This window comes from Canis lupus, chromosome 2 (genome assembly GCF_003254725.2).
Source record: "Canis lupus dingo isolate Sandy chromosome 2, ASM325472v2, whole genome shotgun sequence".
Classification (NCBI taxonomy): domain Eukaryota; kingdom Metazoa; phylum Chordata; class Mammalia; order Carnivora; family Canidae; genus Canis; species Canis lupus.
Window position 1 is genome coordinate 34,285,797 of NC_064244.1, and position 25,610 is coordinate 34,311,406.

Genomic DNA, 25,610 nt, shown 5'->3' on the forward strand with positions numbered 1-25,610 from the left:
TGTTTTCTTCTGGGATATCTATTATTTGTATATTGGGTTCTTCTTGTCTCTTTCATCTTTATATCTGATTCTTTGCATTTCTTTATTTTTTCCTCTGTGTTGTTTCTTAAGCCCATTCTCCAGGTCACTAATTTTTCTGTACATTTCTGCTTCTATGTGGTTTTCATGGTTTCATTATTTCATTATTACTTAATTTCTTCTGTTCTTCCACCTTTTAAATCTCCTCTTGCTGTTACATCACTTTGTTTGGTTATTTAAAGAGTTCAGGTTCTTTTTTTTTATTTGGAAGTATAGGAGATATTTGACTAAAATTTTATTGTTTCCATTTTTGTAGGAATTTCCTAGTAGATTCTCTGTTGGATACTTTGTGCTTATTATTTGTATTTGAATGAGGCTTGCTATTTGTTGAACATCATGTGGGGATAGGGCAGGGAAAGGAAGTAAGTCCTAATAGCTTCATATTTTATAAATGTCTCGGCATACTTTCTCACCAAATCTCTACCATAGGAGCACATGTCCCCTTAAGCACGTCACCCAAATAAGAGGTAGGAGTGACTTAAGAGTGAATTTTTCTTGGGGCACCTGGGTGGCCCAGGTGGTTAAGCATTTCAGCTCAGGTTGTGATCTCAAGGGTCATACAATGGAGCCCTGCTGCTGCCCCTGGGAGTTCCACACTCAGGATGAAGTCTGCTTGAGATTCTCTCCCTTTCCCTCTGCCTTCTCCCTGCCCCCCGCCCCACACTGTGCTCTCTCCCTCTCCCTCTCTAAAATATATAAATAGGGGGATCCCTGGGTGGTGCAGCAGTTTGGCGCCTGCCTTTGGCCCAGGGCGCGATCCTGGAGACCGGGATCGAATCCCACGTCGGGCTCCCGGTGCATGGAGACTGCTTCTCCCTCAGCCTGTGTCTCTGCCTCTCTCCCTCTCTGTGTGTGTGACTATCATAAATAAATACAAATTAAAAAAAAAATATATATATATATAAATAGGGCAGCCCGGGCGGCTCAGCGGTTTAGCACCACCTTCGGCCCAGGGACCCGGGACTGAGTCCCACATCAGGCTTTCTGCATGGACCCTGCTTCTCCCTCTGCCTGTGTCTCTGCCTCTCTGTCTCTGTGTCTCTCATGAGTATATAAATAAAATCTTTTAAAAATAAATAAGTAAATAAATAAAATATATAAATAAATCTTTTTTAAAAAGTTAAAAAAAAAAAGAGTAAAGCTTTCTCTAGGCCATCTTTCTTTTATTTGGAGACTTACTTGACCCTGGTTAGTGACTGAAAAGCTTATTGCTGTTTCTTCTACTGTATCCCTGTCTCAACTTCAAGTACTTTCTGTCACAAGTCTATATTGAGAGAAAATAGATCTATTCCATATCTCAAGTTCTTTGGAGGTTCCTGTCTTAGTTGAAAAGTATGAGTATTAAGGGCATTTATAATCAGGGAGAAAACTATGTAACTATTTAAACACCTTATAGTATTTTCCTTACTTTTTCTCCCAACTTCTGATATTCCCAAGTGCTTTGATTTAATTATTTTCCTTGGTTAGATATTAAGACACTGCTCTTGATTCTGGGGCCTAGTTGTATTTGAAGACAAAGGCATGAGTTCAAGTAATTCAGCAGAATTTTTCTGTATGTGTTAAAGTTTATATTGAAGTTATATTGTAGAGAACCACATTAATGGAAAAAAAATCATAGTCTACTCCTGAGATTATGGTCTCTATAGATGAGAATCTTTTTAGTTGAAGATCCTGAGTTTACAAAGCCCAGCACCTGAAATACCAGTCACAAGGTCTTCATGGCCAAATGTGATTTTCATTTTTGGAATAAGATCCGTGAGTTCTTCTTTTTCCTTTCACAGGACAAGCAGGAGGACATGAAGACTATTTTGGAGGGCATAGATCCGGCCAAGCATCAGGTGAGGGAGGCCTTTGATGCTTGTAAGCTACTACATAAAGAATAGATGTTGTAGGTAACAAGAACTCTGGATATCTGAATTCCAGCCAAGACGTTCCAGGACCTTGCTGGGTGACAAAGGAAATCTTCTTCAATTGAAAAAGATTATGAAGTTCCAATAAAAAGAGATTTATGTTACTAGTAGTTTGCTTCTTTAGTATTCTTTTTATGTGGTATTCCTAAAACATCTCTTAGTTGAAAATAGATTTTTCTTATTCAGATAGTTCTTTTGTATTCTTCCTTATTGGGAGATTCAACATACTACAGAGAGAAATTCTTAGTTATAAAGTCCTTTGCATTCAAATTTGTTCATCAATTTCTGAAACTCAGTCTTAGGGAGCTACACTGGATTGTTTTTTATATAATCCTCAAACAAAAAAATTAGTCAAACATTTACTATATTATTCATGCCATTAATTTCTATAAAGTTAAAATTATTTTAGTAAAATTGTCCCTGTAATTTCATTTTGAAATTGGTTTTTAAGGAGGTAAATGCTTATTCATAAGCAAACATTTCTTTTGAGAAAATGTTTTAAGTTTGTGCCTGATGGTTTTAAGAGTCAAGCAAATTTAGTATCCATTTTAATCCAGAGAGATTTGTTTAAACTCAGGAAGCAGTGTTTAATTTTCAAATTAGGAACAAATTGTGATTGTATCACAATTAACTTAGGCCTTCTAAAATAAATTTTCCAGTATCAAGTCTCTCTTAATCATAATGCTTATTAAGCACCTTCATTATTGGCATGTTGAATGAAAAGTTTTTATAGTCATTCTATTTTGAACAAAGTAAATAATATATTTTATTAAATTTTATGTGAAAATATGAATTTTTACTCTGTTGTATAGTATCTCAGGCTCCTATCAAAAATATAAAGCTGAGTGTTATTTCAGATAAAGTATTTCTTTCTCTCCAGATTGGTTAAAGGAAACGTGATTATAAATAATCTCTTTCTAAGCTAGAATTCTCAAAACTTGGGATACTTTTTTTTTTTAATGAGTTTTGTGGTCCCACTTTTAGAGGTTCAGATTCAGCAGATCTGAAATGGGGAAATCTGCATTTTAAATGATACCCAAGGAGGTTCTGGTGGCAAGTTTTCCATATTCTGCACTTTGCGATATTGCTAGAGTCCATAGATTATTCTGCATCAGTGTTGAGTTCTCCTCCTTTTCCATCTTTGCTTTATTATCCATCATTCTTCCTCCATCTGAACTGAGTAAGTTTGGTTTTTCTCTTTGTTACTTGTGATTTTTAGAAACTGAGCTAAACAGAAGCCCTAGAGTAATGCCTCAATCTTTTTTCCATCTCAGTTGACCTTAGGGATATGAATAAGAACAGTAACAGCAGATCACTGAGGTAATAATAAATAAATAGGTAATAATTAAAACAGTGGTGGATTGGAAGAACATACCCCCTAGATGAGAGTATCAGAATCCTCTAGTAAATATATAGTATAAAGCAGTCTCCCTCTCTCATGATTTTGGTACATCCCTTGACAATGTTCTCCTCCTCCAACTTCAAGAAGCTCTGTGATATAGTTACAGTCCTTCTCTGTATACCTTGGATGTCCACGGTTGTGATTTTAAAGGAAATCAACTAACTTTTTAAAAAATAAACTTAATTTAAATTTTGTGCTCTAAGTCCAAATGGGCAAAAACTACATTTTGTTCCTCCTAGTGCTTTATTCATCAGAACTAGAACTTTGCCGTGTATTTTTCATGGATAAGATTTTCGGGGACTTTTAAAGTTCTAATTTTCCATTTACCAGTTGAATTTTCCATTTACCAGTATATTTCAACCATTACTGATTAGCTTACCTTAATTAACTTTAAATATGACCTCCCACTTTATAAATATTAACTTTTTATTAAGGAATAACATATATACATATTTTTTAGTTTTACTATCCAAAGCAGGAAAACTTTTACCTATTTTTTTCTTGATCTAAAACTATTTGTGAAATATACAAAACTCTTAATACCTTTCCTTTTAAAGGCCAAGTTCTCTCTTTCTAGGTTATTGTATGTTGAATGAGTCCGTTTCAGCTATCTCAAGTTTGTTTTTATAAAAGTACAAATGATGTCCAGTCATGAAGGTAAAGTCAGTGTTAGTATATTTTGAAACCTCTCTGCTCTCTATCATTTCAAGTACATAGATATAATAAATAAAATATGGTAGAAAAACAAACTAAACTAAAAATATATAGCTATACTCAGAAACAAGATTAAAGAACATTGGACTAGAAATGGAGCATATAGATCCACAGCTGAAGCTATAGGCCCAAGGAGAATTAAAACTAAAAGAGGGGGGGCATAGGGACTGGGATTTCAATTTCTGTAGGTAATAGGGACTGAATGCATCACAAATGGAGCAGGCCAGTAGATCTAGTCTACTTGATTGAAACAAGGAACTGGGACTTCTTGCCCTACCTGTGAACAAAGATGGAAAAAATCTTCAAGCAACTTCCTGCAGTTGCAGTTAGAAATTATCTATTTATTCTTGTTAGAATGAAGATGTAAAGAAAACAGTGTAACTAAGAACTTGAAGACACTATTTTAATTCAGTGAGCAGAACTGAAATAACTCCATGAGGCCAGAAGTTTAAGTTGCCAATGAAAGATCTACTTCTGAAATGGACTTTTAAGGCCAGATTCAGGCAACTTACAAAGCATCTGATGAGAAGGGAAAAGTTTGTGGATAGAAATAAAAGGAAAAAAAAACTCTTATGCAAAATGAGCTTTTCAAATAAAAAAAATTATGAAGTTCAGGAGCAAATCTACCTCGAGATAGTCAAAATGTAAGCAAACAAACAAAAAGCAGCAAAACAGGAGAATACAACCCAGGCGATTGAAATAAAAGACTTTAAACATGCTTATTCTAAACTGTAAGCAATAGCCAAAAACAATGTGAGACAATGAAACAAAAGTCAGTAACTATAAATTAAGAACAGATGGGTATGAAATAAATTTAAGCTTTGGGGGAAGAAAATTGTGGAAATAAAGATTCAATATATGGGATAAATAGTATATTGGACACAGTTGAATAAAAATTAGTGAATCAGATGATAAAACAAGCAATAACACAATATTGCAAAGATAAAGAAATGGAAAATATGAAAGAGAAATTGAGATAAAGAGGATAGATTGAGAAGCACTACTTCACATTTGAATTACCTGAATGAGAGGATAGAAATACAAAGTAGAGGCAATGTTTGAAGAGATAATGATAGAGAATTTTCTGGAATTGAAGCCAGACATGAATACTTGGTTGAAAAATTAGTAAGTAAAAGAAATGAAACTTTAAAATTTGAACGATGAAGAATATCTTAGAAACTACTAGAGGAAAATAATGCATTACTTCAAAGGAACAACAATCACATTTTTGACAGCAGATTCTCATCAGTAATAATCACAGAAGACAGTGGAAAGTAATACCCTCCAAATACCAAGAAAAAAAATAGAATTCTGTACTCAACTACTCTTCCAGAGAAGGAAAAATAAGCCTATTTTCAGATCTACAAAGAATAAAAGAGCTTACCACCTCACATCCTTGCCAAAAGAACTACTAAAAGATATGTACTTCATTAAGGAGACAGATATATCCTGGAGGAAGGCGTGGGATGCAGGAAGCTACGGTAAGCAAAGAAATTAGTAAAACATAAATATAAATTTTTTAATACAAAACCTAAATTTTTATGCTTAAAACCAAAGTAATACTAAACTTCTAGACAGCAATAGCATGAAATTCAGAAGGATGTGTTAGAAGGTTGAAAAACCATGCTAGGATCCCTGTGTTTAGTAGAGGAGGATCAGGTACTGAATAAAGATTTTTTTTTTTGCAAAATTTATTAGTAATCAAAACAAATATAAACCCATTGAACACGGTTGTTAAAGGCAGAGAATTTTGAATTCGATTAAAAATCAAAATCTAAAAATAAAAATAAAAAATAAATAAAAATAAAAATCTAGTCAATTTTTTTTCAGAGGATAAATCTAAAGCAAACTGATAGGGGAAGATGGATAAAATGATGGAAAAAGTTATGTAAGGCAATATTAATATCAGATGAAATGGGATTTTAAGTCAACATTTTTAGAGATAAATGTTCCTTCACCTGATAGTAACAGTCAGTTATTAATCAGCAACTAATAATCTGCCCTCTAAAGAAAAGAGAAAATTACAAAGTTACAAGAAAAATAGGTCTATATTTGTGGGGTTAGGATTTTTCCACACACTTCTGTGTGAGCCTGATCAAACAGATAAAACAATTGCTAAGAATAGAAAAATAAAAATTGCTCCTATAAATAGAGAGCTAACATTCTGTTTCCATCATATATACTATATATTCTTTTCTAGTACATAGAACATGTATAAAAATTGTCCATGTTTTAGACCACAAAATCTTTAAAACAAACTCCTAGTCACACGGACTAAATTCTTTGATCTCTATTGCTTTAAAATTACAAATCAACAATAAAACCTTTTTAAAAAAATCTCATACATACTTACTATGTCTTCCTGATAAATTAACCATTTTATCTTTATAAAATGTCCTTTTTTAATCTCTAGAAAAAAAATTTTTTAAATAAAAAATCCCATATACCTAGATAAGAAAAATACTTCCACATAATTAATGGGTTAATGAGCAATCATAGTAAAAATTACAAAGAAATTATCACAAAAGCTACACATCAAACTTAGGTGAAAAGATACAGGTAAAGTGGTCCTTAGAAGGAAAACTTTTTATATATATAAAATGAAAGTAAATGAAGCTAATAAAAGAACAACAAGCAGCACAAAGAAGGAAGGAAATAATAAAGATAAAGGCAAAATTAATATAATAGAAAACAAAAATAGGGAAGAAAAGCAAACTTAAAAGCTGATTTAACAACAACAAAACACAACTACTGAAACAAAATAAGGCCATTTTTTTTTTACAGAGGGCAAAGGCACAGGTAAATGATAGAAATTTAAAGGGAGTCATAACTATATGATACAGTAGAGATCTTTAAAATTTATAAGGTAATCATTTGAACAATCAATAAATTTGAATACTTACATGAAATGAATACTGATTTTTTTCTGTGAATATATAAATTATCAAAATTGACTCATGAATAGGAAACCTCAGTAGAACAATAAGTATTACACATTGAACCCGTAGTTTAAAATCATCCATCCAATGAAGGTAGGAAGCTCAGATGAATTTATAGGTGAGTTTTACCAAATGTTCAAGAAATAAATAAACCCTAAATTGTTTTAGCTATTTCCAAGAACAGAGAAAGAAGAAATGTTACAATGTGCAATATATAAGTTTATAACCTTGGAAAAATACCATAATTTATATCCTAAAATTTGATTGATCTTGAACAATATTGGCTGTGCTAACAAAACCCAACATTCATAAGTAAGTATATACAAATTTGATTCCTATTTTAAAGATTTATTTATTTAGAGTGAGAGAGCACATGTGCACAATAGAGAGCAAAGGGGGGAGAGCGATAAAGGAGAAAGGGAGTCTCAAGCAGACTCCCCACCAAGCACAGAGCCCACTGTGGAGCTCTATTCCAGGACCTCAAGATCATAACCCACGCTGAAATCAGGAAGTGGCCACTCAACTGACTGAGCCATCCAGATGTGTCTGATTCCTATTTTAAGAGAAGAATTTAGTAGTCAGGTATTTTGGAACAAATTATGTATGTTATAGGATTTACATTATTGATTTTAGGACATGAAATATAAATATATTATAAAATTGGGGCATTGTTTTACCAACCATTTCCTCAAATATAATTATGTTTTTCAAAACCAAAGAATACATATATATATATATATTAATAAGGAGGAAAGTAAAATAGGCAGCTTTTCACACCTTTTATTTCAGAAATTTTATTAGTATGTTGAATTTTGGAAATTTGACTTGGGATGAGGATCTTGGGACTGTACTTTCTGATTTCTTGTCTTTTAAGAGCTTTAGTAATGTTTTATATATGCAGAACTAACAGTTATTTTAAAAGTTTATTCTAAAGGAGGGCTTTCTGGCAGCCTGGGTGGCTCAGTGGTTTAGCGCCACCTTCAGCCCAGGGCCTGATCCTGGAGACCCAGGATCGAGTCCCATGTCAGGCTCCCTGCATGGAGCCTGCTTCTCCCTCTGCCTGTGTCTCTGCCTCTCTCTCTCTCTCTCTGTCTATCATGAATAAATAAATAAAATCTTTAAAAATAAAATAAAATGATGGGCTTTCACAATCTTTTGTCGTTGCCATTACTCATGGGACCTAGTTATGCTGATAGGTGTCACTACTAGGCTTAAAACATAAGAAAGAAAGAGAAAGGAAAAGTGACGTTAATATTGCCCACCCATGTTCCAGTAACAATGTGTTATCAAATGCAGATAATGAATGTCTAACTCTGGGTTTAGCTACTACTCTTAATTTCTTGTTAAATTAACTTTTCTTTCTCTTATTTACCTAGTAGAAAATTAAAACTTCAAACCTCAGTACTAGGAGGGAAGATTTGAGAGGTCAGTTACATTTAGGTTCCTTCTTGGTAAACCAATTCATACACCTTATTGTTTTAGACATTCGATACGTAATGGTAAGCAAAAATGGACACAATTCCTGTTCTCATTGAGCTTACAGTTTAGTGGCAGAAGCAGGTTAGCCAAATAGTTATACAAACTAATATATGACTGAAACTTATGAAGACTGTAGTTCATATAGCTATGTCCATACAGATGGTCCCAGACTTACAATGGTTCACTTATGATTTTTTTGACTTTATGATGGTGCAAAGCGATATGCATTCAGTAGAAACCAACTTCGAATTTTGAATTTCGACATTTTCCTGGACTGGCGATATATGGTAAGATACTCTCATGATGTTGGCAGCAGCAGTGAGCAGCAGCTGTGGTGAGCCATGTGATCTCAAGGATAAACAACCAATGCACTCACACTGTTTTTACTGCTACAGCCATTCTGTTTTTTACTTTCAGTACAGTATTCATTCATTACATGAGATCTTAAGTACTTTATTATGAAGAAGACTTTGTGCTTGATGACTTTACCCAACTGCGGGTAAATGTTCTGAGCATATTTTAGGTAGACTTAGCTAAACTATGCTATTTGGTAGGTTAGGTGTATTAAATGTGTTTTCTTAAGATATTTTTAACTTAAAATGGGTTTATCTGCAGTAACTCCATCATAAGTCGAGGAAGGTTTGTAATAGAGTGATTGAGTCAGGAAGTTCAGGAAGGTCTACCTTGAGGAAATAACACTTGGCTTGAGATGTGAAGGATGAAAAGGACTTAACAGAAAAGTTACAGGGAAGAAAGAACAGCTTGAGCAGAAAAGCCTTGAGTCAGGAGTGGAAATAACAGATTGCCAAAGGAGCAATTTATTTCCAGTGTGTAGTTGATTGCATTAATATCAGGGGAAAAAGTGAGATGGAGAAACTGAACAAACTTTCTAGGTCTTTCTGAATAACATCTTCTTAATGTATATTCCATTTCATTTTAAGTAAATTGCCAGAATGTTAGATTTGCCTACATTTGAATGTAAATTCAAAATCCATTCCAAAGCCAAAAGATTTTGGCATCACCTGTGTTAACCATCTTCTATATTTTAAAGTTAGTAAAGATTGCCATCTCATCAATATGTATAACAAGTCAAAACATAAATTAATTTTTATAAGAAGTTGAGAAATTCTGTACTATCAAGATAAACGTTTTTAAATCTCTTAGAGTATAATTCCTGTCACTGCAGGCCAGTTTAAAGTTTCCATTGGGTTGACAGTATTTATCATTGTTAGTTTGCCTAAGTTGTAGGTTAGATATAGTTACATACACAGACTAAAAAGTATCCTATTGGCAGAGCACACTGTTTCTTTTTTTTAAAGGTTTTTCTTTTCGAGGCCCCTGGTTGGCTCTGTCGGTTAAACCTCTGACTATTTAGGCTCATGTCATGATCTCGGGGTCATGAGATCAAGCCCTGCATTGGGTTCCATGCTCAGCTTGGAGTCTGCTTGAGATTCTCTCTCCCTCTTTCTCTGCCCCTACTGCTTGTGCTCTCTCTCTCACTCCCTGCCTCCCTCTCAAATAAATCTTAAAAAAAAAAAAAAAAAAAAGATTTTCTTTTTTATGTTAATTTCCACACCCAATGTGGGACTTGAACTCAACCACAGAGTTGCATACTCTACCAACTGACCCAGCTAGGCGCCCTGAGGACAGTATTTTTGACTGTGGTAGCCAAAGGATTCTCTGAGTTAATTAGCATAGAGCTGAAGTAAAGTTTGAGTTAAGCACTGTACTTTTTTTTAAAATATTTATTTATTAATGAGAGACATACTGAAAGAGAGAGGCAGAGACACAGGCAGAGGGAGAAGCAGGCTCCATGCAGGGAGCCCAACCTGGGACTCGATCCCGGGTCTCCAGGATCAGGCCCTGGGCTGAAGGCAGCACTAAACCGCTGAGCCACCTGGGCCGCCCTTAAGCACTGTTCTTTATCAAGTTTTTTTCTTTTTTCTCTTTTTAAGATTTTATTTATTCAAGAGAGAGAGCACACACCTAGTGGGGTAGAGGGGCAGAGAGAAAGAAGCAGACTCCATTGAGCAGGGAGCCCAATGTGGTGTTCCATTCCAGGTCCCTGGGATCATGACCTGAACCAAAGACACATTTAGAACTGAGTTAGCCAGGCACCCCTTTATTAAGTTTTTCTTATTAACAAAAGAGGACCAGAACAACAGAAATTAATGTTTACATACATAATGAAACGGGATAGGTGAGCAAACTGCTTCATAGAAGCAGTGTATCAGGTATATTTTATTTTATTTTTATTTAAAAGTGCAAGATTGATTTCTGGAGTAGAATTCAGTAATTCGTCACTTAAATACAACACTCAGTGCTCATTTTAATATTTAGATAAATGTAATAAGAGTTCATGGTTTTCCAAACAGTACTATTTACCATATTAGCAAGCTCCTTTTAGGGGCATTTGATATTAGGATGGTTGCAAGCTGTTTTATCATTCATTCCTCTTCCTGGCAAACTTCCTAGAAGGAATAACTGTCTTTCTGCTATTATAAAACTGCTTTTGCCTTTCACTATTCATATATTTAATTTCTAGTCTAAAAATATGTCTGCTTCATTGGTAATCTTTTTTCTTTTCTCTTTACTCTTGAAATACCATTGTGTTTTTAGAGACTGGTTTCTAAATAAATAATCTTAAAAAAAAAAAGAGAGAGAGAGAGAGAGAGACTGGTTTCTGTCCTATGATAGAGTTCTTAGTGGTTTCTAATATGACAAGATCAAGATCTTCCTAATCATATGTAAAACTAAGGTTCTTTTTTCACATGTAAATAGTTAGGAAAACATCTTTTTGACCTTAGGATTAGAAAGATGTAGCTATTTCTCTTTGACACTCAAACTAAACATGAGTTATTATCTTTAAATGCTTTTGTTTGGTATGCAAAAGTGAACTTACCTTAAAAAGTTACTACTACTGTGGATGGAAATTAATCCTACATTTTGGAGGAATGGAGATAGTTAGTATAAGTGACTACAGTAAGTATTACATTTTATTTCTCATGTCATTTGTACTGTTTAAAATAGATGGTTAATAAATTGGCACTGATGCATGATTCTTTTGTTTCTTTAATAGGAACATGAATCTGAGGGTGGAAGAACACCTTTGATGAAAGCCGCAAGAGCTGGTCATTTGTGCACCGTGCAGTTTCTTATTAGCAAAGGTAAGGGAAGTACAAGTAATCATTTGTAAGAGGCTATAATTTCTGGAAAAAAAAAATACCCTAAACTGTTACAAGTTATGTTTAAAGCTACTTTTCCTACAGAAAAGTATTATATCCTAGTCTTTTCTTGCTCTGTTTTATTTAGTAAGTGTAGAATTCATGAGGTACTCGATGGAATTTTTTTTTTTTTTTAAGATTTTATTTATTTATTCATGAGAGACAAACAGAGAGAGAAAGAGAGAGTCAGAGACACAGGCAGAGGGAGAAGCAGGCTCCATGCAGAGAGCCCAACCTGGGACTCGATCCCGGGTCTCCAGGATCAGGCCCTGGGCTGAAGGCAGCGCTAAACCGCTGAGCCACCGGGGCTGCCCCTCAATGGGATTTTTCTATATTAGTTTGGAGTTTGGAGTTTGGCAACCAATCAGCATATTATTGCTGCCCAAAGTTGGAAAAGTCAAATGTAAAACATCCAGCTATATTTAGTGGATAGAGTATTGTTCAGCACTTAATGATAATGCAGTTCTGCTGGAAGGTGGGATGGGGAAGCAGATGGTCTGCCACTATTGTTTATTGTACAGCTGAATTAAAGATATATACAAGGGTGTTATTATTTTTATATTCCTTTAGAGGTTCTATTATTAGAATTTTTTAAGCAAAGAAGTTCGAATGATGGGTAAAGAAGTAGTTCAGGACTGTTCACTATCGAAAAGTGAAATACTGCTAAACCCATGTTAGTTTGAACCATTAAACTGTCATTTTATACATCAAAAATGGCAATATTCATAATTTCATTTGGTTCAGCCTGAATCTGTTTATAGTGTTAGAGGTATTCTAGTATCTGATGAAAGATTCTGGGGTAGGATGGTAAAATGCAGGGAGAGTCCACTCAGGTGATACCATGTTGTTAAAATAAGAATTTTAAAATACATTTAAAAAAATATGTTATTTACTTATTTGTTAGAGAAAGACTGAGATAGTGACAGAGATAGTGAGAGAGAGCTCGAGTGTGGGGGAGAGGAAGAAGCAGACTCCTTGCTGAACAGGGTTCCTGACCTGGGGGTGCGATCCCAGGACCCAGGGATCATGACCTGAGCTGAAAGCACTTAACTGACTGAGCCACGCAGGTGCCCCTAAAATAAGAATTTTATTAAAAAAATAAAAATAAAAAATTTATATCTACATTCCAACAGAACTCAGGTATTTTGTGCCACTATAAAAATGTTATAAAATGTTATCATTTTATTTTATCGTTTTTAAGATTTTTATTTATTTATTCATGAGAAATACAGAGAGAGAGAGGCAGGGACACAGGCAGAGGAAGAAACAGGCTCCACGCAGGGAGCCGGATGTGGGACTTAATCCCGCGTCTCCAGGATCACACCCTGGGCTGAAGGCAGCGCTAAACCACTGAGCCACCAGGGCTGCCCAAATGTTATCATTTTAAATATACTTACTTCTTTTTGTCATTAATTGGATACAGCTAGGTTTATTTTCTTAATAGCACATTTTTGCTACCAAATAAGGCATATCTTTACATAACATTATAACATATTCTGTAAAAGCTATTCACTTCAGACATACTGAAGTAATAATAAACAGATGGGTAACCTTGGGAATTCTCTCATGTTCCTTTACTAAGGAGGTTATCTAATCTCACCCAACACCAACCCTGCTAATCATGTAATCAGACTTAACACATTGATTATAACCTTTCTAGGCTATAGTAACTGCTCAACAGTCCTACCATCTAAATTTATTATTAACAACTTTTAAAATAATCACTTGCTAATGTAAGAATATTGGTGTGTCTTGCCTTTCCCAAAAGGTACTTTTATGTGAGTTAGGATTAGGTTCAGCTAGATATTTCTGAAAATTAAATAAATTCATTATATTGTTTTTGCCCATGGGTTTATTTTTCTCTTCATAAACTAAGTCTAGAATTAAGGAAGGAATATTGCTATAGTCTTTTTTTTTTAAGTTTTTATTTATTCATAAGACACACACACACACACACACACACACAGACATAGACAGATGGAGAAGCAGGCTCCCTGCGGAAAACCCGATGTGAGATTCGATCCCAGGACCCCGGGATCGTGCCCTGAGCTGAAGGCGCACATTCAACTGCTGGGCCACTCAGGCGTCCCCAATATTGCTATAGTCTTAACTATCTGATTGAGACTTTGGGGCATTGAGAAAACAATTAATGTAATTTATCAAAAAAGAGGCCAAGAAAAGGTTTTACGTTTAGACTTTCTTCAGATCATGTTGAACAAAGCTATTTACAGCTAGCTAAATAGCATTTCAGATAACATTTTTGGATATTCTTGTCTTCTCTCCATATCCAAGTCCCTCTGACTCTAAAATACACTGTAGGAAGAATTATAGATCTCTTAGATATTGTTTAAAAGACCTGTTTTCTCTACTTTGAGACCTGGCTATATTGCCACATTCTAGAAGTAGATAAAAAAAGTCTTTACAACATTTTGAGTTACATACAATGATATTATTTGATGCTTACATTAACCTATATATAATTATTAACTTTAGTCTTCTAGATTTTCCATTTTAAAAGTGATATTGAATGAACGAACTACAGCTATGTGCAACATTGTGGATAAATCTCACAAATATTATATTGAGTGAAAGAAGCCAGACACAAAAGATATACACTGTATGATTTCATTCATATAAAGTTCAAAAACTAAAACCAGTTTGGAAGTCAGAAGAGTAGTATCATTGGAAGGGTGGGTAGTGAGTGAAAGAGGGCACAAGGTGTGGGATTTCTGGCATGTGGATAATGTTCTGTTTCTTGATCTGGGTGCTGGTTACACAGGTATGTTCACTTTGTGAAAATTTTTCAACCATACACTTAGGATTTGTGCACTTTTTTTTATATCTATGTCATACTTCAAAAAAAACCTCTAAATTGATATTATTTGTGACCTTGATTGATTCCAACTTTTTCTAAGATTGCTGTTTATGTTTCTTTGAAGGTGCCAATGTGAACAGGGCTACAGCCAATAACGATCATACGGTAGTATCTCTGGCATGTGCAGGAGGTCACCTGGCAGTTGTTGAGTTACTTTTGGCTCATGGAGCTGACCCTACTCATCGACTCAAGGTATTCTACCTAAAAATAAGTAAATAAATAATATATACATTATTATTAAAAGATATTGAAGATGTGTTTGCCTGATCTCAGTGCTTAATATTCATTACTCTTTAAAAATGAATTTTGATTCTAGACAGGCTGCTAAAAAACTAAATGTCTATAGCAATCATAAGAAATTTACAAATAATTGATTAATGGTTTTGTCAATTTTTCTCAGGATGGTTCGACAATGCTCATTGAAGCTGCAAAAGGTGGCCATACTAATGTTGTTTCTTATCTATTGGATTATCCAAACAATGTTCTGTCAGTTCCTACTACAGATGTGTCTCAGCTCACCTCATCTTCTCAAGATCAATCTCAGGTAAAGTAAAACAGCTGATTTATAAATATAAAGCCTCCAAATTGATTGGGAGTTTTTGTTTAAAATTAGCTTTATTTTTTTTTTAATTTTTTTAAATTTTTTTTTTAAATTAGCTTTAATGAAAATGGATTTGTTTCTCTTTTCTGTTACATATTGAAATAAACATGATTCTAAATTCTTTAAGATTTATTTCCTTCAAAAGCACATGAAAATTGCTTCTTGTCTTATTTACTGAAAAAATGTTCTTTTTTAAAAACACTTAATACCAAATATAAATAAATATTTTCCAAGTTTTCATCTTACTATAGTCTTTAGGGTTTTTTTTTTTTTTTAAGATTTTTTATTTATTCATGAGAGACACAGAGAGAGAGAGAGAGGCAGAGACACAGGCAGTGAGAGGAGCAGGCTCTATGCGGGGAGCCCGATGCGGGACTTGATCCCAGGTCTCCAGGATCACACCCTGGGCCGAAGGCAGGCGCTAAACCGCTGAGCCATCCAGGGATCCCCAGGGTTTTTTGTTTTGTTTTGTTTTGTTTTTAATATTTTATTTATTTATTCATGAGAAACACAGACAGAGAGGCTGAGACACAGGCAGAGGGAGAAGCAGGCTCCATTCAGGGAGCCCGACGTGGGACTCGATCCTGGGTCTCCAGGATCAGGCCCTGGGCCAAAGGCAGCGCTAAACCACTGAGCCACCGGGCTGCCCTGGGTTCTTTGTTTTTAATGAATACATTAAGCATAACCTTAAACTAAGAGATAACTTCTTCCTTAGTACCTCTCAAGACAGTATTAATTATTCTAGAGATAGCTACTTTTATCTACCAGGAAAGTATAGTTAACCAGGATATATGCACCAAGAAGTCATTAAAGTAATTTTTAAATCTACCTAAAAAATATGGAGAGAATATACTAAGTATACAAAGTTCAGTGAAATCTTAAGTTTTTTGTTTTTTTTTTTTAAGATTTTATTTATTCGAGAGAGAGAGAACACAACCAGGGGGAGTGGCAGAGAGAGAGGGAGAAGCAGGCTTCTCACTAAGTAGGGAGTCCAATGTGGGGCTTGGTCCCTAGACTCAGAGATCATAACCTGAGCCAAAGCAGATGCTTAACCAACTGAGCCACTCAGGTGCCCCTTGAGTTCTTTTCTACAACGTTATCCTGAGAACTGCTAAAATACCCCCCCCCCTTTTTTTTTTAAAGATTTTATTTATGTATTCAAGAGAGACACAGAGAGAGAGAGGCAGAGACACAGGCAAAGGGAGAAGCAGACCCCATGCAGGGAGCCTGATGTGGAACTCCATCCCAGGACCTGGGGATCACACCCTGGGCTGAAGGCAGGCGCTAAACCGCTGAGCCACCCAAGGACCCCCTAAAATACCCCAATTTAGTGACTTTGTTGGATTTTCTTTTTTTTACTTATACAGAGTTTGAACATGGGTAAATTGGCCAATTAATAACATGACTTGTACTCGTAGCTATAATCAGAACCAACAAGGTCCAACAAGGCTTTCTCTCTAATAAGAGAGTAATACTAATCCTGTTTAGCTTAAGTCATTCACTGTGTATAGATTGGTTAAGTTTGTCTGATTCAGTGTTTTCAGAAATGATTCCTTGCTGAAAGCTTGGGTTTTTGTTTTTGTTTTTTTTAAGAAACAAAAAATTTGGTACTATATGAAGAAAATCTAAATTTCCATTTCATTTATGGGCCCTTGTTTTATTCTTCAGTCTGAGATGATATTTTTTCTGAGTTAACTTTTTAGGTTCCTCGTGTACCAATGCACACACTTGCCATGGTTGTACCTCCCCAGGAACCTGACAGAACATCACAGGAGAGTTCTCCTGCCCTTTTAGGGGTACAAAAAGGTTAGTTATTGAATTATTTTCTTTAAAATGGGTATTCTATATAATTAATGAATTCATAAAAGTACTTAATGGTATACAGTTATTGTGTATCTAGGATTAATTGAGGTAGGTATTTCTGACAAATGCTAATAGTCTTACAGACTATTTATAAAAGAAAGGAGATAAATACCAGGAAAAATTACTTGACTTTTAATTTTCTTGTTAACATACTCCTAGGTGTAGTTTTCATCTGGCACAGATAAAAATACTTAAAAAGCATATTAAGTGTGGATTATATTATAGCAGCAAAAAATTATCAGATACTCATTTTCCACTTGACAGTTCTCTCATTAAACAGTAGTACAATATGAGGAATGAAAATGTATACTGTCTAGTTAAATCTCAGTAGCATTGATGCAACTCATGGCGTTAGAAATTTAAGAATTATATTTAGTTTCTTTCATATAATGCTGAATATGATGGCCTAACATCTGTCATTATGTGAACCTGGACAAATAACTGTCAAAAAGTATATAAATAATACCCAAGTGAATATTAAGAAGAAGCTTGAAACTTAAACCTCAAGTTTATAAGCTTCAATATTTTCCTACTTCTTCACTTGTAAATATAAAGTACCTTCATTTGATAATCATGTATAGTTGTCCTGTCTGAGTTCTGGGATATAAAATAGGTAATATGTATGGTATCAAAAACCAAATAAAAACAAATTTATGAGCATATTTCATTCAGTATATTAAAAACCAAGCTCTAGATGTTTGAAATCACAATGAGGTATGTATGTATACTAATAGTATCTCTAATATTTTGATTTAAGAAAAGTTGATTATTCTTGACTATTATAACAGCAAGCAGAAGTTTCTTTTTAATTATGTTAATTTGAGTAATTTAGAGTATTGAGGGGCTTGACTAAGGGCTACTTCATTTCTAAGCTATTAATTTCACCGATAAAATATATATAATCTCTCTGACATAAGCTAATGATTGAGTTTTCCATTGGACACCTAGCTATTCAAATTCTTCAGAAAATAAAGACTGCTGTTTTGAATTTTAACAAGTCAAAAGCAAATTAACCATGTACTTGTTAAGGAATCTAACCATCCTAACTGTCTTTACTATTTGTAAAATATTTAAACCTAATGTCTCTGGTTTTGTTGGTTTTTTGTTTGGCTATACGTTATAGAGAGCTGTAGTAACTTTGGCTAGGGAAATTCAGTACTAAATAAGACAAATATATTAATAACAGAGCCACAAAATAATCAAGAAATAAGCGAGGAAGGACATGGAGTGTGTGCAGAGAAGAAGTAAAATGTTTTGAATTTAGGTTTAATAGACCTAAGTTTATTAAATCTAACAAATGTTTAGGTAGGGTTTCTTTAAGTTGATGCTTAAGTGAATAATCATATTTTTTTCTGAAATACCTTCTTATGCTGGATATCTACTTGTTTTCTTCACTTTGATGTTTTATTACTTACCAAATAGCATAAAAATGAACTAATCTTTTAAGGAATCTTTCATTTTACTAAATTATAAGAGAAGGAAAAAATGAACACTTGTATTTCACTCTTGGATACTTGCTATTGCCAGATGCCACATGATATTGCCAACCTAATATTTCTTAATGTAGGATCAAAGTGTGGTGATGCACTGTATTAAAATGTAATTTAAAAAAATAAAAATAAAAAATGTTATTTTAGTATAAATCATGTGCATCATAGAATATTATATCATTATGAATTAGGAAAAATTAGCTGATGATATATGTACACCCTGAATTACCCAAGTAGATAGGAAAATGTATCTTAAATTATAAAAGCTATAATATTTCTTTTTCCTCCTTAAACTAGATTTTTCTCCTTAAAACTTATTTTTGTCTCTAAAAAAGTTTCTTTGTATGATGAAATCTCTGTTTACCCTGTTGTTTTTGTTTCTTCTAAATCTGTAGATTATATCTGTGTTGCAGATGCGATTAGGGATGGAGTTCTTATTCTCTAGGACTCTTCCTTTCTTAGCAATCATCTTTTAAGTTAGAATATTTTACTTCTGCTTGACATCTTTTTATTATTTGTATCTGTATCCTTTTAAAATATATTCATGCCCATAAAACTTACCTAGGTATTCGGGTGCATGGGTGGCTCAGTGGTTGAGCGTCTGACTGTGGCTTGGGTAATGGTCCTGGGGTCCTGGGTTTGAGTCCCGCATCAGGTTCCCCAGAGGGAACCTACTTCTCCCTCTGCCTATGTCTCTGCCTCTCTCTGTGTGTCACTCATGAATAAATAAATAAAACCTAAAAAAAAAAAAAAAAAACTTACCTAGGTATTTTATATATATACTACCCTGATATTCTTTCCTTTCATCATCTATGTGCACCATTTGTTCCATCCATTTTGATCCATGTTCTCCTGATATAGGCCGCTAATCTCACTTGTCCTCTGTTGGTTTTCAAAGGATTCGACATTCTAGGTGATATCTGTCAGAGGCCACAGGATCACCTCTATAGACAAAAGGTGAAACCAGGTGATAGTGATATGCTCAGTTTTCTAGCATTGTTTAGCTTTAACTATAGTTTGAACGTTTATTGGGAAAGGATAAGTAATATCAACTTTAATGCCTTTCCAAATCAATTTTGTAAATTTGTCCATTAAAGCCACTGTTATATCTAATTTGTTGTAACTGGTTCTACAGAGATTATAAAAGTTAGGACTCATGATTATCCTCTCCAGGTTGTGCAACTTAGAATTAATCCACTGGAAAACATTAAAATGATGTCAGGATAAACACAACACATCTTGTGTGTGTACCTCAAGGGCTCTTGAGGAGTAATTTCTTTTCTCTGGAATACTACAGCTCTTTATTGGATCTTCCTTCTGACTCTGGTCAAGCCTGCCCCTTCCCTTCCCTTTGGACTTCAAGTGTAGAAAGTTGAATTAATCTTACTTCCCCTAGAGACAATCATTCTATTGTGTTTGATGTGAATTCTTTTGTTCTTATAAGTTCTTATAAAATGTTTACTGCTTTGTGTGTATTTTTAATTTACATGAATGGTATTGTGCTATAGATCATGTTTTGTTTTTTTACTTTTTTCACTCAACACTGTTTTACAGATCTATCCATGTGTCTACCTCTAGATTGTTTCTGCTGGTAGCATAGTGCTTCATCCTGTATATCTTCCATTTTTTACTTGTTTTTTTCCAATGATGGTTATCCAAATTGTTTCTCATTTCCTACCACCACAGACAATGCTGTGATGAAAATCCTGGTACAGTCCTCTTAAGGATCTGTGTGAGAATCTCTTTGATCTAAAATCAGGTTCAGAATTACTTGTCCTACAGGGTGCCTAGGTGACTCAGTCAGTTAAGCATCCAACTCTTTGATTCCAGCTCAGGTCATGATCTCAGCGTTGTGAGATTGCGCCTCATGGCCAGGGTCTCTGTGCTCAGTGGGGAGTCTGCTTGAGAGGTTTCCCTCTACTTCTCCCTTTGTCGTCCACCCTCCCCCTGGCATATGCGCTCTCTAAAATAAAAAATAAATAAATCTTTAAAAAGAAGAAGATTTACCTGTCATAGGAATGCATAATATTTATCTGACAAAGTGTCACAAATTGCTTACTAGGATGGCTATAGCAGTTTATATTCCCACTGCAATGCATTAGAGTTCCCATGTTATCCATATTATACACCCTCTGTTCCATTTCCAAGCCTGCCAACACTTGGCTTTATCCTTGTATTGGGTTTTGTACATCTCCCCTTTTAGACTGTAAGCTCCTCAAGGGCAGGGTTTATATCGCTTGTCTTTGTATGGTCCACTATGCCTTGTTTGTACTAGTTGTTCAAATATTTGTCAAATAAATTAATGAGTGCCAGGCTAAGAATTCAAATTATTCTGAAGACAAAGAAAATTATTAAGAATTTTTTTAAGAAGAGAGACATTGCAATTAAAGAGGATGTTTAAAAAATTAATGAAGAAGTAGTATCCTAGAATGGTTGGGAAAAGATTGAAAACAAATTTGAATATAAACCAAGAATCAAATTAATATGCTACTTTCTATCCCAGAATTGTTTATTGGTGTAGGCAACATGAAAAGTTCTCATTTTTCTATCAAATCAGTAAAATTATATAGGGATTGTGTACAGTGAATGAAATTGAGAGTTCCTCTGAAAATTTTACTGCTAATATTCTCTAGTTTAGCAGATTTCTATTATGTAATCATTTTTCTGTGAATTTACATATGTCCAAATGTAATGTCTTTTAACCTAGAAGATTTACAGTAAAAGGCAGAAGGTTCAGTTAATCCTTTGGCGTGTTAACACAAATGCTCTGTCTTTGAATGCTCTTGGTTATCCTTCCTGTGTTAAAGATGTATAGCATGCCTGTACTTTGGGAAATTTTAAGACAGAAATTTAGGCATAAAGGAAAAATGAGTCATTTCTAGGCCAGTGGTTTTCATTTTTGATTGTGACCATAGTAAGAAATATTTTATATTGAAACTCAGAACACAGTAGACATCTATTTATCCAAATACAAATTCCATTAGATAATATATATGCTACTACACTTGTCCTGTGTTATTTTCAACTGTACTTCATCAACCTTTTTTTTCCACTTAAGACCCAGTTCAGAGTGTTGTTTAAAAATCATTCTAGTAAGATGCTGTTTGGTGATGTAAGAAAGCAAGGAGATTGTGGAACAATTTTTAAATTTCCTTAGACAAAAATAAGTGAGGAAATGTGAAACCAAATCTATATCTATCCATATGTTGTATATTTTTCCCTTTGGCCATTATTTTTTTTATTGCACAGTATACTAATTAGACATAAAAATGTCTAATGATGGAATTAAACTGGTTTTAATAGTAAATTCAATTTTTGACAAGTATATGTCCACCTCATTCCCTCACTGTGCATAAAATAAAGGCTATATTCTAAGCTGTCTCTACGTCATGGTTTCCTATGACAGACTTTTTAATTTTATTTAATGGAGGAAAAGGGAAAGCTGAGGAAGTAGAATAAACACTAGACCAAAGAGTAAGGCCTTACCTATATTCATAAATAGTACTTTAAAATGTCTCTCCATGCTACTAGTATAGATTTATTTGTATCTAACAATGGGAGATGTTTAAAAAAGCTGGAACTCTTATATTCTGGCATCTTATACTACTGCCTTCCCTTCTAAACACTGAAGGTGTTGCTTTAGCTTCTAGGAATAATTAGGTGACAAAAATTATTTCTTTTTACCAAATTGTTTTTTTTTCTTGATTTATAGCTTATATTAGTGCTTTAATGTGTAGCTGTACAATCCCACTAACTCCATGATTATAGATACTCACCCATTGGCTCTTTTGGGAAGAACCTCTTTTTGTCCATTATTTTCACCATCCTGTTCTTCCTGCTACACATGTCCTGGCCTTAAAGTCTTTATATTAAGTGGAATAAGTTCCTTTAGTAATCTTGTGCTCTAAGCATAGTGTATTTTATTTGTTAACAAGATAGGGCTTATTCCTATCAGTTACTGTCCTCAAAATTCCAATCTTATTTTGGGTCATACTATTCATAAGATTTTAGATCTGATAAGTCCAGGGTGGTCATATAATTATCAGTCAGATTGGTATTGACCTCTTACCTAGTTTTCCTTAATCTCAAATACAAATTAAATAGTAAGTATACTAGCATGTATTAAAATCAATGAACATTTAAAGGAACATTCAGTCTTTGTAGAGGCTGAATTGTCATTGAATTTATTGATTGAAAATTTCTTTGTTGGACTAGCAAAAGAATCTACATTAATCTGCTATTTGTGGCAGCAGATCTCCCTTTTTTTACCTGTTGATTGTTATTAGGTACTTGGAACAAATAAATCATGGATTCCTGGATTCCTGTAAGATCTTCTAGAAGTAGTTATTAAATTATCCCACAGGGGTGCCTGGGTGGCTCAGTTGGTTGAGCGTCTGCCTTCAGCTCAGGTTATGATCCTGGAGTCCTAGAATGGAGGCTGCACTGAGCTCCCTGCTCATTGGGAAGTCTGCTCCTCTCCCTCCCTCTACCCTCCCCCATTAGTGTTCTCTCTCCCTCAAATACAAAAATAAAACCTTTTAAAAAATTATCTCACAAATACAACAGCTTCTGTTCTGAAAGAATAATCCGTCCCTTTGCTCAGATATAAATATGAAACTAAATGTGGGCAATACATTTTGCTTTTGAAGAATAATTAAGTCTCTTAAAGTGATTGCAATAGTTTTGGAACTGTGGCATCCTAACCCTTTTAAAGTCAATATCTAGGAGGAAAACTGTTGGACTTTTTCATTAATATATTGCAGATACCTGAGGTACCTGCAGTTTTGACACCTCCTATTCTAGCAAAAACCAAAAACAAAGAACCCATTGAATCTCTGTTTTTCTCTAGTGTTTCATTACCCTTTTGTAATTTAGAGTATTTTAACATCAAATGGAGGATGACATTTTTCCTTTGGACTTTAGAATCATGTTGAATGCATTGGATGATCCTATTTTTTAAAATCTTATGTTACCTATGTTATTCATATATGTTGACTACAATTCAGAAAACAACTTTTTTACTCAGATCTTTTTTAAAAGTAGCTTTACTGTTGTTTAATTTACATACCATACTGTTCCTGCATTTTAAGTGTACAATGCAGTGAGTTTTAGTAAATTTACAGCATTATGTAGCCGTCACTACCATCTAGTTTTAAACAGTTCTATCACTCTGAAAAGATCTCTCATGCTGGTTTGTAATCAGTCTTCATTCTCAATACCATAACCCTTGGCAACTACTACTTTCCTCTCTCTATATATAGATTTTATATAAATGTTGTTACACAATATGTGATCATTTGTGTCTGGCTTCTTTGACTAGCGTAATGTTTTCAAGGTTCATCCAACCTGTAGAACCTATCAGTTGTTTTCATTGTTGAATAACCCCAGTTCTTCCTGAACAGGAAGAGTAAGCCTTGTATATTTCCTCCATTTTATGTCCAGATGTTAGGATTGTTAATATTGATAATCATTTTGTCATGAGGGGAGTAACTTAAGTGCGATCCAGAATCTTAAAATAACATACATTTACTTCATTTTTAACATACACTGGCAATATGAGAAATTCTGTATGAGAAGTGATTTTCTCCTCAGTAACACTCATTGTTTTTCTACGTGAAGACTTTATTTAAACTCAGAATAATTGTCCTTTGTGATTTAAGTTTAATGTAGTTTTCAGGTAAAGAAATGTTAAAGACTTATTTAATGGAAAATTTTAGAGGAAATAAACAATTTTACATTGTATTTTAATACAATAAGACAAAGGTTTGGCCGCTTGAAAAATACTTTTCGCTATGTTGATTTATAAGTTAGAGTTTCCTGTAGTAACCTTTATTTGCACAGTTAATATTGTAAGGAAAAAATTGGAATATCTCTAATGACATCCTCAACACATTTTAATTCTGTTTTAGATTTGATATTCTTTAAAAGTCCAATCTAATAAGCAGAATTTTGAGATTCTTTTTCCTCTCTGATTTCCTTTCTCCCTGCCCCACCTTAGTTTCCAAAATCCTCCTATCCTAAAAATTCAATTTTTAATTGAAAAATTCACATTTTTTTAATCAGCAACATCCCAGTGTGTGCTGTGTTGAAATAGATGAGTACAGTCTTTAATCTGACTCCCATTGGTATGAATCTCTGAACATTCATTTTATAGCATTAGTTATAAGGGTCTGGGGAGGGAGGTCCGTGTGTGTGGGAGGGGGAGCTGATTTTTTTTTTTTTTTTTAGCATGGCACTTTTTCAAACATTTTTCATGTGCTTAGGTACATCCAAGCAGAAGTCCAGTTCCCTGCAGGTAGCAGATCAGGACGTACTGCCACCTTTTCACCCATACCAGCCTTTGGAGTGCATAGTAGAGGAGACTGAAGGCAAGCTGAATGAACTGGGACAAAGAATTAGTGCTATTGAAAAAGCACAGCTTAAGTCACTGGAGTTAATTCAAGGTGAACCTCTGAACAAAGATAAGATAGAAGAACTTAAAAAGAACAGAGAAGAACAAGTTCAGAAGAAGAAGAAAATACTGAAAGAACTACAGAAAGTGGAAAGGCAGTTGCAGATGAAAACACAGCAGCAATTTACCAAAGAATACTTGGAAACCAAAGGTCAGAAAGACACAGTATCTCTACACCAGCAGTGCTCTCATAGAGGAGTCTTCCCAGAAGGGGAAGGAGATGGTAGTCTCCCAGAGGATCATTTATCAGAGTTACCTCAGGTTGACACAATCTTATTTAAAGATAATGATGTTGATGATGAGCAGCAGTCTCCACCATCGGCAGAACAAATTGATTTTGTCCCAGTCCAGCCTTTATCATCTCCACAGTGTAACTTTTCCAGTGACTTAGGTTCTAATGGGACAAATTCTCTTGAACTTCAGAAAGTATCAGGTAATCATCAGATTATAGGACAGCCTCAGATTGCTATTACTGGACATGATCAGGGGCTGTTAGTTCAAGAACCAGACGGACTTATGGTTGCAACTCCAGCCCAGACGCTTACCGACACTCTTGATGACCTGATAGCAGGTGGGTTAAGAAA

The 25,610-nt window shown here is 34.4% G+C and overlaps 1 protein-coding gene across 8 annotated transcripts in view; it reads left to right on the forward strand.

Moving 5' to 3' along the window:
- ANKHD1 (ankyrin repeat and KH domain containing 1) overlaps positions 1–25,610 on the forward strand; it is a 118,954-nt gene that overhangs the window by 60,475 nt on the left and 32,869 nt on the right. For 5 of the 8 annotated variants that reach the window (XM_025445457.3, XM_049101834.1, XM_049101839.1 and 2 more), the window contains exons 11-16: positions 1,860–1,916; positions 11,602–11,689; positions 14,686–14,813; positions 15,022–15,165; positions 16,926–17,028; positions 24,839–25,597. In XM_025445457.3, coding sequence (XP_025301242.1) covers positions 1,860–1,916; positions 11,602–11,689; positions 14,686–14,813; positions 15,022–15,165; positions 16,926–17,028; positions 24,839–25,597 — 1,279 coding nt within the window. Of the gene's footprint in view, positions 1–1,859; positions 1,934–11,601; positions 11,690–14,685; positions 14,814–15,021; positions 15,166–16,925; positions 17,029–24,838; positions 25,598–25,610 lie in introns of those variants that run through there. The other 3 variants (XM_025445459.3, XM_025445458.3, XM_025445460.3) reach the window with 2 other exon arrangements.